The sequence below is a fragment of the Artibeus jamaicensis genome, unplaced genomic scaffold (assembly GCF_021234435.1).
Source record: "Artibeus jamaicensis isolate MK-2021 breed Jamaican fruit bat unplaced genomic scaffold, CSHL_Jam_final scaffold_666, whole genome shotgun sequence".
Lineage (NCBI taxonomy): Eukaryota > Metazoa > Chordata > Mammalia > Chiroptera > Phyllostomidae > Artibeus > Artibeus jamaicensis.
In genome coordinates this window covers 243,613-262,660 of record NW_026522053.1, presented here as the reverse complement: position 1 = coordinate 262,660, position 19,048 = coordinate 243,613, and the positions used below count along the sequence as shown (strand labels likewise).

General features: G+C 39.6%; 1 protein-coding gene across 1 annotated transcript in view; it reads right to left on the bottom strand.

Moving 5' to 3' along the window:
• The window catches only part of DNAH3 (dynein axonemal heavy chain 3), a 279,857-nt gene that overhangs the window by 99,963 nt on the left and 160,846 nt on the right, over window positions 1-19,048 (bottom strand). Inside the window, exon 31 of the mRNA XM_053659488.1 lies at window positions 10,044-10,242. Coding sequence (XP_053515463.1) covers window positions 10,044-10,242 — 199 coding nt within the window. The remainder of the gene's footprint in view (window positions 1-10,043; window positions 10,243-19,048) is intronic.

The window sequence follows — 19,048 nt, the reverse complement described above, 5'->3', positions numbered from 1 at the left end:
AACTTAGTGAGAACTACAAGGAACTTAGTGTGAACTACATCAGAATGAAAAATGACATAGAAACCATGAATAAGAGCCAGGTGTAAATGAAGAATACAATATCTAAAATGAAGAATACACTAGAAGGAATCAAAAGCAGGCTAGATGAAGCAGACAATTGAATCAGCAAGTTGGAATAAGGTAGAAAAAAGCACCCAGCCAGAGCAACAAAATGAAAAAAACCCTCAAAAAGAATGAAGACAATTTAAGGGGACTTTGGGACAACATGAAACATAATGATATTCACATCATAGTAATACTAGAAGAAGAAGGAAAAAAGCAAGGGATATAAAACCTTTTGAAAAAATAATGGCAGAAAACTTCCTTAACTTGGTATGAGGAAAATATCATGAGAGGTCAAGAAGCACCGAGGATGCTAATCAATATGAACCCAAAGAAGCCCCCTCCAGAACATATCACAATAAAAATGGCAAAATTTAAAGACAAAAAGATAATTTTAAAGGCAGCAAGGGAGAAACAGCTAGTAACACATAAGGGAGATCTGATAAGGCTGTCAGCTGAGTTATCAAGAGAAACACGACAAGCCAGAGAGACTGAAATGAAATAATCTAAGTGACGAAAAGTAAGGACATGTAACCAAGACGATTCTATCAAGCATGGCTTTCATTCAAAATAGAAGGAGAAATAAAGAGCTCTCCAGACTAAAAAAAAAAAAAAGGCTTAAAGAATACAGCTCCACTAAATCAGCACTGCATAAGATGCTAAAGGGATTGTTTTCTGAAGAAGAAGAAATAGACAGAGAGGAACACAGATAAAAAGGGTGAAAAATTGCAATGAACAAATGCCTATCAATAATAAACTTAAATGTAGATGGACTAGATGCCCCAATCAAAAGACATAGGGTAGCTGAATGGATAAGAAAATATGACATGCACATATGCTGTCTAAAACAGACCCTTCTCAGAACAAAAGATTCATACAGGCTAAAAGCGAAGGGGTAGGAAAAATATATTCCATGCAAATGGACATGAAAGAAAGCTGGGGTAGCAGTTCTTATATTAGACAAAATAGACTTCAAAACAAAGACCATAACAAGAGACAGAGAAGGTCACTACACAACACTTAAAAGATAATCCCACAAGAAGATATAACTGTTGTAAACATTTATGCATCCAATATAGGAGAGCCAAAATATATGAAGAAAATCCTGGAGTACTTTAAGAAAGAGATTGAGAGCAATACAATCATTTTAAAGAATTTTAAAAATTATTTTATTGTTGTTCATGTACAGTTCTTTGCATTTATCCTCCACTACTCCACCCCCACCCCAGCCATCCCTACCTCCCTCCCTTGCTTCCACTCTACCTTGGTTTTGTCCATGTGTCCTTTATAGTTGTTCCTGAAAACCCTTTCCCCCATTATCCACTCCCACATCCCCTCTGGTTACTGTCAGATTGTTCTTAATTTCAATGGCTCTGGTTATATTTTGCTTGCTTGCTTGTTTTGTTGATTAGGTTCCATTTAAATGTGAGATTATATGGTATTTGTCCCTCAACACAACTGGCTTATTTCACTTAGCATAATGCTCTCAAATTCCATCCATGCTGTTGCAAAGGAAAGAAGCTCCTTATTTCTTTCTGCTGTGTAGTATTCCACTGTGTAAATGTACTATAGTTTTTTTATCCATTTATTTACCGATGGGCACTTAGGTTGCTTCCAGCACTTGGTTATTGGAAATTGTGCTGCTATGAACATGGGGGTGCAGAGGTTCTTATGGATTAGTGTTTCAAAGTTCTTAGGATATAATCCAAGCAGTGGAATTGATGGGTCAAAAGGCAGTTCCATTTTTAGTTTTCTGAGGAACTTCCATACTATTTCCCACAGTGGCTACACCAGTCTGCATTCCCACCAACAGTGCACTAGGGGTCCCTTTTCTTCACATGCTCTCCAAAACTTGTTGTTTGTTGATTTTTTTTATGATGGTCATTCTTCACAGTGTGAAGTGGTATCTTATCGTAGTTTTTTAAAAGATTTTATTTATTTATTTTTGAGAAAGGGGAAGGAAGGGAGAGAAATAGGGAGAGAAACATCAGTGTGTGGTTGCTTCCCACACACCCACTACTGCGGACCTGGCCTGCAACCCAGGCATGTGCCCTAGACTGGGAATCAAATCCTCAACCCTTTGATTCACAGGCTGGTGCTCAACCACTGAGCCACACCAGCCAGGGCTCTTATTGTAGTTTTAATTTGCATCTCTCTGATGGCTAGTGTCATCTTAGGGGATTTTAACATCTTGTTGTCAACAATGGACAGATCTTCCAAACAAAAATCAACAAGCATATTGCCTCATTTAACAAAATTCTAGATCAGTTTGAACTAATTGATATTTACAGAACATTTCATCTCAAAGAAGCAAAATATACATTCTTTTCAAATGCATGTGGATCATTTTCAAAGACACACTACATGATAGGATACAAAATAAGCCTCAACAAATTTAAGAAAACTGAAATCATATCAAGCGTCTTCTTGTATCACAATGGCTTGAAACTACAAACTTCAAGTAAAAGACTCAAAAACATTCAAATACATGGAGGCTGAAAAACATGTTATTAGATGATGAATGGGTTAGCAATGAGATCAAGAAAGAAATCAAAAAGTACCTGGAAACCATTGAAAATGAACATGTAACAACCTAAAACCTATGGGACACAGTGAAGGCAGTCCTGAGAGGGAAGTTGATAGCAATACAGACCTACCTAAAAAAGATAGAAAAATATCAAATATACAACCTAACCCTAAATATAAAAGAATGAGAAAAAGAATAACAAAAAAGGCCCAGACCAAGTAGAAGGAAGAAAATAATCAAGATCACAGAAGAATTAAATGAAACAGGACTTCTGGCCAAGATGGAGGCGTAGGTGGAAATACTGTACCTCCTCACACAATCAAATTTAAGAAGAACAAAGATTTAAAAACAAAAGCACATCCAAAACAGACAAAAAATTGAACTGTACTGAAGTCCAATAACAATGAACCATTCATCCAGACTGGTAAGAGGGGAGCAGTCCACGACTGGCAGAGAGAGGTCATGGCAGAAAAAAAGCGGTGGCAAAATGGGTGGTGTTCGCAAGGCAGCGGGCGGGGTTTACGCGTTCTGGGCCCGGGGAGGGGTCGAGGGGTTGGGCTTCCAGGAAGAGCACCAGCGCTGGAGAGGATTGGCTGTCCTCTGGCCCTCACCCTCTATAGTCTGATCCGTAGCTTTCTAGGAAAAGCGCGGGCAACTCCGGAGACTCCAGGGACTGGAGCCTAACACCCGGGAATTCACACGTGAGATTGAGGCGCGGCTGACGCGTGTCAACAACTGAGAGAGCTGTACACTCTAAAACTCTTCTGGACTTCCGCCAAGATGGAGGTATAGGTGGATGTGCCGTGCCTTCTCACACAACCAAGTTTAGGGACAACTAAATATTAGCAACAGAAATCACAGCCAGAACACGGAAAATTGAACTTTTCAGAAGTCCGTTAACAACAAATTCTTCAGCCTGACTGGTAAGGGGCGAAATCAGTGGCTGGTGGAGCGGGGTTGCACAGGAGGACTCGGTCAGACTGGCTCAGGCGCGGAATCCAGACTCTCGGAATCCAGGCGCAGGGTTGGACCTAGTGAGCGACCGAGCAAGTGACCAGGCGAGCGACCGGGAGGAGACAGCGGGGAAGCGGTGCTGCGTGTTGACTGTGGTCGTGCATTTGTGCACGGGCAGTCAGGCGAGGGGAGTGGGCAGTTGGACCGGGCCCGGTGGGTCCCCGCGGCAAGTGGCAGTGAAGGGCGCCGCCATTTCCCCGCTCTGACCACGCCCCCACATACAGCGTCACAACCCAGCGACCTGGGAGTCCAAGGCACCGCTTCTCACACTTAAAGGGCCAGAACAGACCAAAAATGTCGCAAGATCTCAAAGCCCCAGAGCCCATAGATCTAAGTGATGAAGAAATAGCAAAACTCTCAGACGCACAGTTTAAAACACTGGTCATCAGGATCCTCACAGAACTGGTTGATTATAGCCACAAATTAGAGAAACATATGAAGGCGAAACTAATTGAAATGAACGGAATTGCACAGGAAACCAATAGCGATGAAAATGAAACTGGGACTCAAATCAATGGAGTGGACCAGAAGAAAGCAAATAATGGCCAAACAGAAAAGAGTCAGGAAGCAAGAATTCAAAGAAATGAGGAGAGTCTTAGGAACCTCCAGGACATCTTTAAATTCTCCAACATCCGGATTATAGGAGTACCAGAAGGGGGAAAGGCACAACCACCAGTGGAAAACGTATTTGCACAAATAATAAAGGAAAATTTCCCCAATCTGGCAAAGGCAATAGACATCCAGGAAATCCAGGAAGCTCAGAGAGTCCCAAAGAAGTTGGACCCAAGAAGGAACACACCAAGGCACATCATAATTACATTAGCCAAAATTAAAATGAAGGAGAGAATCCTAGAAGCAGCAAGAGCTAAGGGGACAGTCACCTACAAAGGAGTCCCCATCAGACTGTCAGCAGATTTCTCAAAAGAGACTTTACAGGCAAGAAGGGGCTGGAAAGAGGTATTCCAAGTCATGAAATACAAAGACCTACAACCAAGATTGCTCTATCCAGCAAAACTATGGCAGAAAAGCGGTGGCTGCTGGACCAACCCAGGCATGCAAGTGGCGGCTGGCAGATCCCTGACAGAGGGTGATAATGGGCAGACCCAGTGAGGGTGCAAGGCAGCTGGCTGACCAAGGTCACACGTTCATGTGAAGATAAACCAGGAAAAAAAATGGACAGTGAAACAGACCACGCAACCCAGGGCCCCAGCGATAGAAATTAAAGCCTAAAAGCCCTGATTGGAAAAATTTTGGGGGGTTGAGGTGTCAATAGAGGCTCCCAGCCTCACAGGAGAGTTTGCTGGAGAGAACCACAGGGTCCTACAATGTACACAAGTCCATCCACCCAGGAACCAGCACCAGAAGGGCCCAATTTGCTTGTGGGAAGTGGCAGAGGGGACCAAAATCCCAGAGAGAGCATAACAAACACCATTGCTCCCTCTCTGACCCTGCCCCCACATACAGCGTGATAACCCAGTGACATGGGTTGCCCAACCCTGGGGAAAACCTAAGGCTCTGCCCCTCATAGATAACAGGCAGGAACAGACCAAAACATGGCTCAAGCAGAAGAATGACTCAAAGCCCCAAAGCCAATAGTTCTAAATGACAAAGAGATGGCCAACCTATCAGATGCACAGCTCAAAACACTGGTAACCAGGATGCTCACAGAAGTGGTTGATTTTAGTCACAAATTAGAGGAAAAAATAAAGGCTACACTAAGTGAAATGAAGCAAAACGCACAGGGAACCAATAGTGATGGAAAGAAAACTGGGACTAAAATCAATTGAGTGGACCAGAAGGAAGAAAAAATGACCAAACAGAAAAGAATGAAGAAACAAGAATTAAAAAAAAAATGAGGAGATGCTTAGGAACCTCCAGGACATCTTTAAATGCTCCAACATCCGAATTATAGGTGTACCAGAAGGGGAAGAGGAAGAGCAACAAGTGGAAAACTTATTTGAACAAATAATAAAGGAGAATTTCCCCAATCTGGCAAAGGAAATAGACTTCCAGGAAATCCAGGAAGCTCAGAGAGTCCCAAAGAAGGTGGACCCAAGGAGGTACACACCAAGGCACATCATCATTACATTAGTCAAGATTAAAATGAAGGAGAGAATCCTAGAAGCAGCAAGAGATAAAGGGACAGTCACCTACAAAGGAGTGCCCATCGGACTGTCAGCTGATTTCTCAAAAGAGACCTTACAGGCAAGAAGGGGCTGGAAAGAAGTATTCCAAGTCATGAAATCCAAAGACCCACATCCAAGATTTCTCTATCCACCAAAACTTTCATTTAGAATGGAAGGACAGATAAAGTGCTTCTCAGATAAGATCAAATTCAAGAAGTTCATCATCACCAAGCCCTTATTATATGAGATGTTAAAGAGACTTACCTAAGAAAAAGAAGATAAAAACGATGAACAGTGAAAGGACAGCAAACTCACAGTTATTAAGAACCACACCTAAAACAAAAGCAAACTAATTGGACAGCTAGATCAGGAGCAGAACCATAAAAATGGAGATCACATGGAGGGTTAGCAAGAGGGGAGTGGGAGGAGGAGAAGGGGGGAGAAGGTATAGAGAATAAGTAGCATAGATGGTAGGCAGAAAATAGATAGGGGGAGGGCAAGAATAGTATGGGAAATGTAGAAGCTAAAGAACTTGTGACACATGCACATGAACTAAAGGGGGGGAATGGGGTTTAGGGTGTGTGCAGGGTGGAGGGGAATGAAGAGGGGGAAATGGGACAACTGTAATGGCATAATCAATAAAATATATTTAAAAAAGAATTAAATGATACAGAGACTATAAAAAATAAATAGTAAAAATCAAAGAATCTGGGAGCTGATTCTTTGAAAAGATAAACAAAGCTGAAAAAATTGTTAACCAGACTCATCATGAAAAAAGACAAGGCATATAAATAAGACCAGAACTTAAAGAGAAGTAATAACTGATACCACAGAAATACAAAGGGTTGCAAGAGATTACTATGAACAACTACAGGCCAAGAAATTGGACAATATAGGTAAAATGGACAAATTTCTAAAAACATACAATCTCCTAAAACTCAATCAAGAAGAAGCAGAACACCTAAATAGACTTATAAAAACCAGTATTTAAGGCAGTAATAAAAAACTCCCAATGCACAAAAGCCCTGGACCAGATGGTTTCATAGGCAAATTATACCAAACATTCAGAGAACTAACACTTATTCTTCTGAAAGTATTCCAAAAAATTTCAAGAAGAGGAAAGACTCCCCAAATTTTCTCAGAGCCTAATACTCATTAGGATAATTAGTATTATACTAATTCCAAAGTCAGGTAAAGATACAACAAAGAAAGAAAGTTACAAGCCAATATGTCTGATGAACATAGATGCTAAAATCCTCAACAAAACATTGGTTAACTGGATCCGGTAATACATTAAAAAAATCATACACCATGATCAAGTGGGATTTATTCCAAGGATGCAAGAATGGTACAATATTTGCAAATTAATGAATGTAGTGCATTGTATAAGCAAGATGAAGAACAAAAATCACATGAGTATATCAATAGATGCTGAAAAACCATACGATAATGTCTAGTATCCATTTATGATTAAAACACTTAGCAAAGAGGGAACAGAGGGAGCATACACTAACATAAAAAAGGTTGAATGTGAAAAACCTACTGTCAAAAACCTATCATACTCAATGGGAAAAAACTACAAGTGTTTCCCTTAAGGTCAGGAACAAGACAGGGGTGTCCATTTTCACCACCCTTATTCAACATAGTACTAGAAGTTATAGCCACAGTGATCAGACAAGAAAAAGAAATAAAAAGTACCCAAATTGGAAATAAGTAAAACTGTCATTATTTGCAGATGATATAATAGTGTAAATAGAAAACCCTACAGATTCCACCAAAAATCTTCTTGACCTAATTAAGTGTAATCAGCAAAGTAGCAGGATACAAAATCAATATTCAGAAATTGATGGCATTTTTGTACACTACCAATGAACTATCAGAAAAAGAAACTAAGAAAAAAATCCCATATACCATAGTAACAAAAAAATAAAGTAACTAGAAATAAATTTATCCAAGGAGGTAAAAGACCTGCACTGAGAAAAATTATAGAACACTGAATAAAGAAATGGAAGAATATACAAAAATTGGAAGCATATGCCATGTTTATGGATTGGAAGAATTAACATCATTAAAATGTCCATGTTACCCAAAGCAATCTATAGATTCAACACAGTTCCTATTAAAATACCAATGGCATATTTCACCCATCTAGAAAACATACTTCAAAAATTTATATGAAACCAAAACAAAAAAAAAAGCCTCAGCAATCTTGAGAAGAACAAAGTTGGAGGGATTGCAATATCTGATATCAAACTGCACTATAAGTCCACTGTAATACAAACAGTCAGGTACTAACATAAAAAGACACATAGATCAATGGAACAGAATAGATATCCTGGAAATAAATTCATGTGTCTGGTCAATTTGTGTTTGACAAAGTGGGTATAAGCATACAATGGGGTAAAAATAATCTCAATAAACGGTGTTGGGAGAGCTATACTGGTACATGCAAAAAAAAAAAAGAAGAAGAAAGAAACTAGACTACCAACTCCACCATACGGACAAAGGACTTAGATATAAGTCCTGATACCACAAAATTCTAGTGGAAAACATAGAAAATAAATTTCAGATATCTCATGCAGCAATATTTTTGCTGATCTATCTCCTAGGGCAAGGGAAATAAACAAATGGGACTGCATCAAATTAAAAAGCTTCTGCATGGCTAAAGAAAACATCATCAAAATGTAAACAAAATCAACTGTAAGGGAAAACTTATTTGCCAGTGATACATCGGACAAGGGTTTAATCTCCAACATTAAAAATAACTCATATGGCTCAATACCAGAAAGACAAACAACCCAATTAAAAATTGGGCAAAGGACCTGAATAGACACTTCTCCAAGGAGGACATACACAGGGCCCATAGGCATATGAAAAGATGCTCGATATCACTAGCCATCAGAGATGCAAATTAAAACCACATTCAGATACCACCACTTCACACTAGTCAGAATGGCCATCATTAACTAATTAACAAACAGGTACTGGAAAGGTTGTGAAGAAAAGGGAACCCTAGTACTGTTGGTGGGAGTGAAGACTGGTGCAGCCACTGTGGAAAATAGTACGCAATTTCCTCAGAAAACTAAAAATAAAACTACCTTTTGACCCAGAAATTCCACTGTGGGGATTATACACTATGAATCCTGAAACACACCAATTCAAAGAACCTATGCACCCAAAAGTTCATAGCAGTACACTTTACAATAGCCAAATGCTGGAAGCAACCTAAGTGCCCATCAGTAAATGAACAGATTAAAAAACTATGGTACATTTACACAATGGAATACTATGCAGAAGAAAGAAAAAAGGAACTTTAACCCTTCACAACAGCATGGATGGAGAGCATTATGCTAAGTGAAATAAGCCAGCTGGTGAAAGGCAAATACCATATAATCTCACTTATAAGAGAAACCTAATGAACAAAATAAACTAATCAGCAAAACAGAACCAGAGACATAGAATCACAGAATAGAATGACTGTAGCAAGAGGGGAAGTGGGATGGGGAGACTCTTTGAAAGAAGGTGAAGGGATTAGTCAAGGAACATAAATGAAGACATGGACAATGGGATAGGGATTCACTATGGAAGTGGAGGGTAGGCTGGGTGGAGGGGGCAAAAGGGAAAATAATTGGAACAAGTGTAAAACATAAAAATATGTTTATTAGGCTAAAAAATTAATGAAGAGCACAGAAAACAAGTGATTGAGGACTTTGAAAGGAAAAAGTGCTCAAGTATTACTGTTAAAATTTGAAAAATTCCACTGTCAAGAATATACAAAATCAAAGATAATCTAAACATCATAGGACGGGTTCATAATGTTCAGATTTCTAATGTTATAAATTCCAAGGAAAGTGGCAAAGCACTTTCTGTGCTGAACTCAGACTGGCATACCTTTTCATCAGGCTGGCAGAGCTTGAAGACTCTGAGCTTGGGTCCTTTACCTGGCCTGGGTCCTTCATCTGACCTTTGGTTATCTCTTAGACCAGGATCTCCAGGCATCACCTTGATTCTGCCATTGGGAAGCTTCAATGACAGGCACCAACCTCCTGCTTGTTGGCTTGACCACATTAACTTTTATTAGGACTCCTATTGGGTTCTCCTTTCCAGCCCCAGGTCTAATTTCCATACCCATCTATGAGACCCTGGTGTCTAAGGGCAAAATTCAAAACTCTGAGAAGCTAAAATATAGAGGGTAAAGGTAACAAACTCAAGATGCCCCTAACCTTCTCCCCTAGAAGGTTTCCTTGCAAGTTCTCTATTGATCCAGAGCTCACCTGTAGCAACGGTCAGTGAGGGGTGTGATCACCAGCCGTGGGGAGTTCCCCAGATATTCATAACCATACTGGGCCTCTGTTGTGATCATCTGCACCTGCACATCCTTTGCCTGCCAGTAGTAGCGCAGCTGGGAGATCCACTGGAAATTGTTTGGATCACAGATTCTGTCCTCGGATAACTTGGCCACCACATCGCGAGCTGTCAGGACAGACAGAAACACATACATGTAGAACTATCAGCATCCTCCCATCTATAGTAGAGAAGGTTTGAAAATGTCATCCAGGCCACTCCTCACTCTTCAGAAAACTTTAAGGTCAAGTACCTTTCTTGCCCGCCCCCAACCTGCTGGTAGCAATGTCTTTCAAATGCTGGTCTTTGCTTCTCCCAAGGTGCCAGGTACAGAATCTGCTGCACTATCTGCTCTGACTATAGTACAGCAGAGGCAGTAAAGGTACAGACTCTGAATTCAGACTGCCTGGGTCCAAATTTATTTTTAAAAATTTTCTATATTTTATTTATTTATTATTATTGTTGTTGTTCAGGTACACGTGTCTCCATTTCCCCCTGCCACTCCCCCAGCCCCACCTATCCCCACCTCCCACCCTGGATCCTACCCTCCTTTGGCTTTGTCCATGAGTCCTTTATACATGTCTGTGAAAACCACTCCCACATTCCCCCCTTTATCTCCTCCCACCTACTCTTGGGTTACTGTCAGTTTGTTCTTAATTTCATTGTCTCTGGTTATATTTTGCTTGCTTGTTTGTTTTGTTGATTAGGTTCTACTTATAGGTGAGATCATATAGTATTTGTCTTTCACCAACTGGCTTATTTCACTTAGCATAATGCTCTCCAGATCCATCCATACTGTCATGAATGGTAGGAATACCTTCTTTCTCTCTGCTGTGTGGTATTCCATTGTGTAAATGTACCATAGTTTTTTGATCCATTCATTTATGATGGGTACTTAGGTTGCTTCCAGCATTTGGCTATTGTAAATTGTGCTGCTGTGAACTTTGGAGTGCATAAGTTTTTTTGGATTGGTGTTTCAGGATTCTTAGAGTATAATCCCCATGGTGGAGTTGCCAGGTAAAAAGATAGTTTCATTTTCAGTTTTCTGAGGAAATGCCATATTGTTTTCCATGGTTGCTATACCAGTCTGCATTCCCACCAATAGTGCACTAGGATTTCCTTTTCTCCACAAACTTGTCAGCACTTCTTATTTGTTGATTTGGTTATGATGGCCATTCTGAGTAGTGTGAAGTGGTCTCTCATTGTGGTTTTAATTTGCATCTCTCTGATGGCTACTGATGCTGAGCATCCTTTCATATGACTCTCGACCCTTCATATGTCCTCCTTGGAGAAGTGTCTGTTTAGGTCCTTTGCCCATTTTTAATTGGGTTGTTTGTCTTCCTGGAGTGGGGTTGTGTGAGTTCTTTTTCTTTTTTGTCTTTTAAAAATATATTTTTAAAGTATATTTTATTGATTATGCCATTACAGTAGTCCTATTCCCCCCTTCATTGACCTCCACCCTGCACACCCCTCCTCCACCATTCTTCCCCATTCATTTATGTCTGTGTGTCACAAGTTCTTTAGATTCTATATTTCCCATACTATTCTTGCCCTCCCCCTGTCTATTTTATACCTACTGTCTATGCTACTTATTCTCTGTACCTTCTCCCTCCCCCCCTACTTCTCCCACTCCCCTGTTGCTAACCCTCCATGTGATCTTCATTATTATGGTTCTGCTCCTGATCTAGCTGTCCAATTAGTTTGCTTTTGTTTTAGGTGTGGTTGTTAATAACTGTGAGTTTGCTGTCCTTCAACTATTCATATTTTTATCTTCTTTTTCTTTTTTAAAATTTTATTTAGTTATTTTTCAAGTACAGTTTTCTGTCTATTTCTCCCACGCAGCCTATCCCGCCCAATGCTTCCCACCTCCCTCCCATTTCCACCCCCCCTTAGTTACTGTTCCTGTGTCTTTTATACTTGCTCCTCTAAATCCTCCCCAATTATTTTCCCCTTAAATTCCCTCCCTCTCTCTTCTGGTCACTGTCCTCTTGTTCTCCATTTCAGTGTCTTTGTTTTTATTTTGCTTGCTTGTTTGTATTGTTCTTTAGCTTCCTGTTAAAGGTGAGATCATACGGTATTTGTCTTTCAACACCTGGCTTATTCACTCAGCATAATGCTTTCCAGTTCCGTCCATGTTGTTGCAAAGGGTAGTAGCTCCTTCTTTCTCTCTGCTGCATAGAATTCCATTGTGTATATGTATCACAATTTTTTGATCCATTCATTCACTGATGGGCACCTAGGCTGCTTCCAACGCTTGGCTATTGTAAATTGTGCTGCTATGAACATTGGGGTGCATAGGTTCTTTGAAATTGATGTTTTGGGGTTTTTAGGGTATAATCCTAGCAGTGCAATTGCTAGGTCAAAAGGCAGGTTGATTTTTATTTTTCTGAGAAAACTCCATACTGTTTTCCATAATGGTTGTACCAGTCTGCAATCCCACCAACAGTGAACTAAGGTCCCCTTTTCCCCAAACCCTCTCCAACATTTGTTGTTTGTTGCTTTGTTTATGATAGCCATCCTGACCGGTGTAAAGTGGTATTTCATTGTGGTTTTAATTTGCATCTCTCTGATAGCTACGATATTGAGCATTTCTTCATGTGTCTCTGGATCTTCTGTATGCCCTCCTTGAAAAAGTGTCTGTTCAAGTCCTTTTCCCATTTTTTAATTGGGTTGGTTGTCTTCTTAGAGTGGATTCATGTAAGTTCTTTGTATATTATGGAGATTAAACCCTTGTTGGAGGTATCATTGGTAATTATCTTTTCCCATACAGTTGGTTGTCTTTTTAATTTAATACTGTTTTCTTTAGCCACTCAGAAACTTTTTATTTTGATGAGATCCCATTTGTTTATTCTTTCCTTTACATTCCTTGCTCTAGGGGACATATCAGTAAAGAAGTTGCTGCATGAAATATCTGAGATTTTCTTGCCAATGTTCTCCTCTAGGACATTAATGGTGTCATGACTTACATTTAAGTCTTTTATCCACCTTGAATTTATTTTGGAATATGGTGTAAGTGGGTGCTCAAGTTTCATTTTTTTGCACATAGCTCTCCAGTTTTCCCAACACCATTTGTTGAAGAGGCTCTCTTTACTCCATTTTATGTTACTGCCCCCTTTGTTGAATGTTAATTGACTGTAGAGACTTGGGTTGATTTCTGGGCTCTCTGTTCTGTTCCATTGGTCTATGTGCCTGTTTTTATGCCAGTACCAGGCTGTTTTGATTACAGTAGCCTTGTAACAGTTTCGTATCAGGTATTGTGATCCCTCCTACTTTGTTCTTCTTTCTCAGAATTGCAGCTGCTATTCGGGGTCATTTATGGTTCCATATAAAAATTTGAAGCATTTGTTCTATGTCTGTGAAATATGCCATTTGTACTTTAATAGGTATTGCATTGAATCTGTATATTGCTTTGGGTAGTATGGACATTTTGATGATGTTAATTCTTCCAATCCATGAACAAGGTATATGTTTCCATTTCTTTATGTCTTCCCTGATTTCTTTCTTCCATGTTGTGGAGTTTTCTGCATAAGGGTCTTTTACCTCCTTGGTTAGGTTTATTCCCAGATATTTTATTTTTGTTTTTCCTATATAGAATAGGATTTTTTCCTTGATTTCTGCTTCTGCTGATTCATTGTTGGTATACAAAAAATGCCTTTGATTTCTGGATATTGATTTTGTAACCAGCTGTTTTGCCAAATTCAATAATTAGTTCGAGCAGTTTTTTGGTAAAGTCTATAGGATTTTCCATGTACACTATCATGTCATCTGCAAACAGTGACAGTTTTCTTTCCTCCTTTCCTATTTGGATGCCTTTTATTTCCTTTTTTTTTTTTTTTTGCCTGATTGCTGTGGCTAAAACTTCCAATACTATATTGAACAGAAGTGGTGAAAGTGGACATCCTTGTCTTGTTCCTAATCTCAGTGAAAAAGCTTTTATTTTTTGCCCTTTGAGTATGATGTTGGCTGTAGGTCTCTCATAAATGGCCTTTAATATATTGAGGAATGCTCCCTCTATTCTCACTTTGCTGAGTGTTTTTATCATAAATGGGTGTTGTACCTTATCAAAAGCTTTTTCTGCATCTATTGATATGATCATGTGGTTTTTGTCTTTGCTTTTGTTTATGTGATGTATTACATTTACTGATTTGCGAATATTGAACCATCCTTGCATCCATAGGATGAATCCCACTTGGTCCTGGTGTGTGATGTATTTAATGTATTGTTGGATGTGATTTGCCAATATTTTGTTGAGGATTTTAGCGTCTATGTTCATCAGCGATATTGGCCTGAAGTTTTCTTTTTTTGTTCTGTCCCTATCTGGTTTTGGAATTAGGATGATGCTGACTTCATAAAAGAGTTTGGGAGTTTTCCATCCTGGTTTTTTTGGAATATTCTGTGAAGAATAGGGGTTAGCTCTTCCTTAAATGCTTTGTAGAATTCTCCTGTGAAACCATCTGGTCCAGGGCTTTTGTGTGATGGGAGTTTTTTGATTACTTCTTTAATTTCTTTTGCTGTTATTGGTGTGTTCATATTTTCTGCTTCTTTTTCATTGAGTTTTGGAAGATTATATTTTTCTAGAAATGTGTCCATTTCACCTAGGTTTTCAAATTTCTTGGCATACAGTTCTTCATAGTAATTTCTTACAATCCCTTCTATTTCTGTGGTATCAGTTGTAATCTCTCCTCTTTCATTTCTGACTGTATTTATTTGTGTCTGCTCTCTTCTTTTCTTGATGAGCCTACTTAAAGACTTGTCTATTTTGTTTATCTTTTCAAAGAACCAACTCCTGGTTTCATTGATCCTTAGAATTGTGCTTTTAGTCTCTATGTCATTTAGTTTTGCTCTAATCTTGGTTATTTCCTTCCTTCTGCTTGCTCTGGGCTGTCTTTGTTGTTGTTCCTCAAGTTCTTGGAAGCATAGGGTTAGGTTGTTTGTTTAAAATGTTTCTATCTTCTTTAGGTAGGCCTGTATTGCTATAAACTTCCCTTTCAGGACTGCCTTTGCTGGGTCCCATAAGTTTTGGGTTGTTGTGAGATCATTTTCATTTGTTTCCAGAAACTTTTTGATTTCTTCCCTAATTCCATTCTTGACCCATTCATTGTTTAATAGCATACCATTCAGTCTCCATGATTTTGGGTGCTTTGGGTTTTTTCCTTTGGGGTTGGTTTCCAATTTCAGTCCCTTGTGATCAGAGAAAATGCTTGGTATGATTTCAATTTTCTTGAATTTGTTGAGGCTCGTTTTGCGTCTAATCATGTGGTCTATCTTTGAGAATATTCCATGTGCACTTGAAAAGAAGTGTATTTAGCTTCTTTGGGATGAAGGGCTCTATATATATCAGTTAAGTCCATTTCATCTAGGGTGTTGTTTAATGCCGCAATATCTTTGTTGATATTTTGTTTAGAAGATCTGTCCATTTTTAATAGTGGGGTGTTAAAATCCCCTACTACAATTGTGTCACTGTCAATATCTTTCTTGAAATCCTCTAAGATTTTCTTGTATATTTGGGTGCTCCTATGTTGGGTGCATATATATTTATGATGTTAATGTCTTCTTGGTGGATTCTTCCCTTGAGTGTTATGAAGCAACCTTCTGGGTCTCTCTTTATGGCTCTTTTTTTGAAGTCTATTTTGTCTGATATGAGAATTGCCACCCCAGCTTTTTTTTCTTGTCCGTTTGCTTGGAAAATTTGTTTCCAGCCTTTCACTTTTAGTCTGTGATGGTCTTTTGTCCTGAGGTGGGTCTCTTGTAGGCAGCATATGTGTGGGTCATGCTTTCTTATCCATGCAGCTATTCTGTGTCTTTTGATTGGAGCATTTAATCCATTTACTTTTAAGGTTATTATTGACAGGTACTTATTCATTGCCATTTTTGTACCTGTGTTCCTCCCTGTCTCTCTCTTTTCCTTCCTTTTCTTAAAGCAGTCCTTTTAGTATTTCTTGTAGGATTGGTTTGGTGGAGGTATAGTCTTTTAGACTTCTTTTGTCTTGGAAGCTCTTTATTTGGCCTTCTATCTTGATTGAGAGCCTTGCTGGGTAAAGTAGCCTTGGTTGTAGGCCTCTGGTTCTCATTACTTGGAATATTTCTTGCCATTCTCTTTTTGCTTGGAGTGTTTCCATTGAGAAGTCAGTAGCTAACCTTATTGGGGCTCCCTTGTATGTTACTTCTTTTTTCTCTCTTGCTGCCTTTAAGATTCTCTCTTTGTCTTGGAATTTTGCCATTTTAATGAGGTGTGTCTTGAAGTGGGCTTCTTTGGGTTCCTCTTGATTGGGCCTCTCTGTGATTCCTGTATTTGTGTGACTTTTTCTCTCATCAAATTAGGGAAATTTTCTCTCATTACTCTTTCAAATATGTTTTCTATCCCTTGTTCTTCTTCTCCTCCTAGTATCCCTATTATTCTGATATTATTACGTTTCATATTGTCTTGCATTTCTCTTACTCCCTCTTCATTTTTTCTGAGCCTCTTTTCTTTTTCCTGCTCTTTGTATGAGATGTTTTCCACTTTGTCCTCCAACTCGCTAATCTGATCTTCAGCTTCATCGATTCTATTTTTGAAACTTTCTACTGTGTTCTTCAGTTCGGAAATTGTATTGTTCATTTCCTCTTCTCCCTTGCTGATAGTTTCTATTTCTTTTTTCATGTTGATATAGTTTGCGGTGAGATCATTATAGCTCCCCTGTAGCTCCCATGTAGTAGCTACCAGCTCATTGTGAGGTCTTTGAATTTTCTGATAACTAGTGCTTTGAATTCAATATCTGATAGTTAACTTGCCTCTATTTCAGCTAACATTCTTTCTGAGGCTTCCACCTTTACTTTCATTTGGGAATTGTTTCTTTGTCTTTTCATTGTTTGTGAGACTCTTGTTGTTAGCCTCAGCTTCTAAAATTAATCTGTTCTGACTCCCTGGGTTTATGGTGTGAAGTTCTGTGGTAGAATATCTGTGAATTTCAGTGGTGCAGACTCGTTGAGGTATCTTGATGTTCTCCGTTTCCACCTACTCCTTTTTCTCTTGTGTGTGTAATCAGTTGGAGGGGGAGTCACAGCCAGTAAAGAGGAGCTAGGCGATCTTAGGCTGTATATATTGTCAATGGTCTTCTTCAACCCAACTTGCCACTTTTATGAAAGGATGGACAAAAGATAAGCCTCTTGTCGGGGAGGGAAGGCTTGTGAGTTGGAACTAGAAAGCAGTGAGGTTGCAGATGGTCAGATTTTGAGGTAAGGTGAGAGTAAGGAATAGTAAATAGGGTCTGGCCCACCCTGGGGCGGGTGGTAGTTTGGATGGGAGGAATAGTAAATAGGTGTAGTGTGTAATCAAGTAGAGTTAATTACTCCAGTGATAGAATTCAGAAACTTGTAAAGTGGGCTAAGTTCTGGTAGATCTGTTGTGAAGTATTTACAGTTATATGGAACAGCTATTATTTACAGTAGTATTAGAGCAACAATTGTATGATCGACTCTATGAGATCTGTCTGAATAGGGGGTGTAGAGCTTCAGGTAGTGTGCTAAAGGGAAACAAGAGGTGTGAGGTATAGAAAATTAGAAATACATTGTGGAGGAAAGAACAGAGGAAATCTGCCTAATAATACAATAAAACCAGCCAAGACTAAGAAGCCTATACAGAAGAAGGAGGAATACAAAGATACTATTAGAATATAAAAGAAGTGAGAATGATGAAAAAAATAATACAAGTATATAGCAACTTTTAGCTTCTCTGCTATAGCAAAGTGAATTTTGTCTCTCTGTCTCTATTGTTGAGATGCCCTCTCCTTGGATCCCACTCTGGTCTTTTTGCAGTTCCCAGTTGTTTGTGTCTCTTGTGGGTAAAAGAAAAGAAAGCAATAAACAAACAAAAGAAAACAATACACACACAAAAAAATGTAGGAAAAGGGAGGAGAAAGCGATAAGTTTTGGAAGAAGAGAAGGACTAAAACTGGAAAAAAGAAAGAAGAGGATCAAAGTATTGAAAGATAAAGCAATAGTAAAATTAAAAATCTAAAAAATTACTAAAACAAACAAACAAATAAACAAACAAAGCCCCCCCCCAAACAAAACAAAACAAAAACTTCCCTTGTTGGTTTTAAACTGTCCAAACCGGTTTTTCTGGTTGCAGTAGGGCCTCTCTGTGGGCTGGGTTGTCAGCGTTTGCCAGCCAGGCTACCAGACTGGGATGCAGGTGCCAGTGCACCTGCCAGGGTGCCTGGGCCCCTTGGTCTTTGGCTCATTATTTCCTCTCTGCCAGCTGTGTGGGACGCAAGCCAAGCTGTCCCAGGAGAGCACCTCAGTTCACTTAAAAAAAAAAAAGCCTCTCCTGACAGCCTGCCTCTAAGCCCAGCCCAATCTCCAGCCAGACCAGTGACAACAATGTGCCTCTCGATTTTCCTGGGCTGATGACTCCAGAGTCTGAAGACTGACATGGCCCTTTGTTCTTGTTTCTCTCTGTGTAAACTGAAGCAGACAGACCTCTGCCTGGTGCTGCGCAGATGGGGAGAGAGAGAGCTGCTCACCCGCACTGGTCGCTTACTGCCATTGACTGTCAGGGCTCCCGTAGATGACTCCTCTGGTGCCCGTCCCAGGCCCTCCGCAATGTCAGCAGCACCAGAGTACCCAGCCCCAGGCGTCGCCCTGCCTGGGCTCCTGTCTCCACTCAACTCCCTGATAATTACTGACCTGCCGCTGACTGGACCCTAAGCATCTGTCACAATCGCTGCTCTCCCAAGTTCATAAATGCTGTGGATCTGTTAGTTAATTGTGCTATTTCTCAGCACCTCTGCCAGGATTTTCACCCACGTGTACGGAAGCTGCAATCCACTCCATCCTACTCAGTCACCATCTTCCTTCCCTTCCTATCTTCTTTTTCTTAGATAAATCCCTTTAACATTTCATATAATAAGGGCTTGGTGATGATGAACTCCTTTAACTTGATCTTATCTGAGAA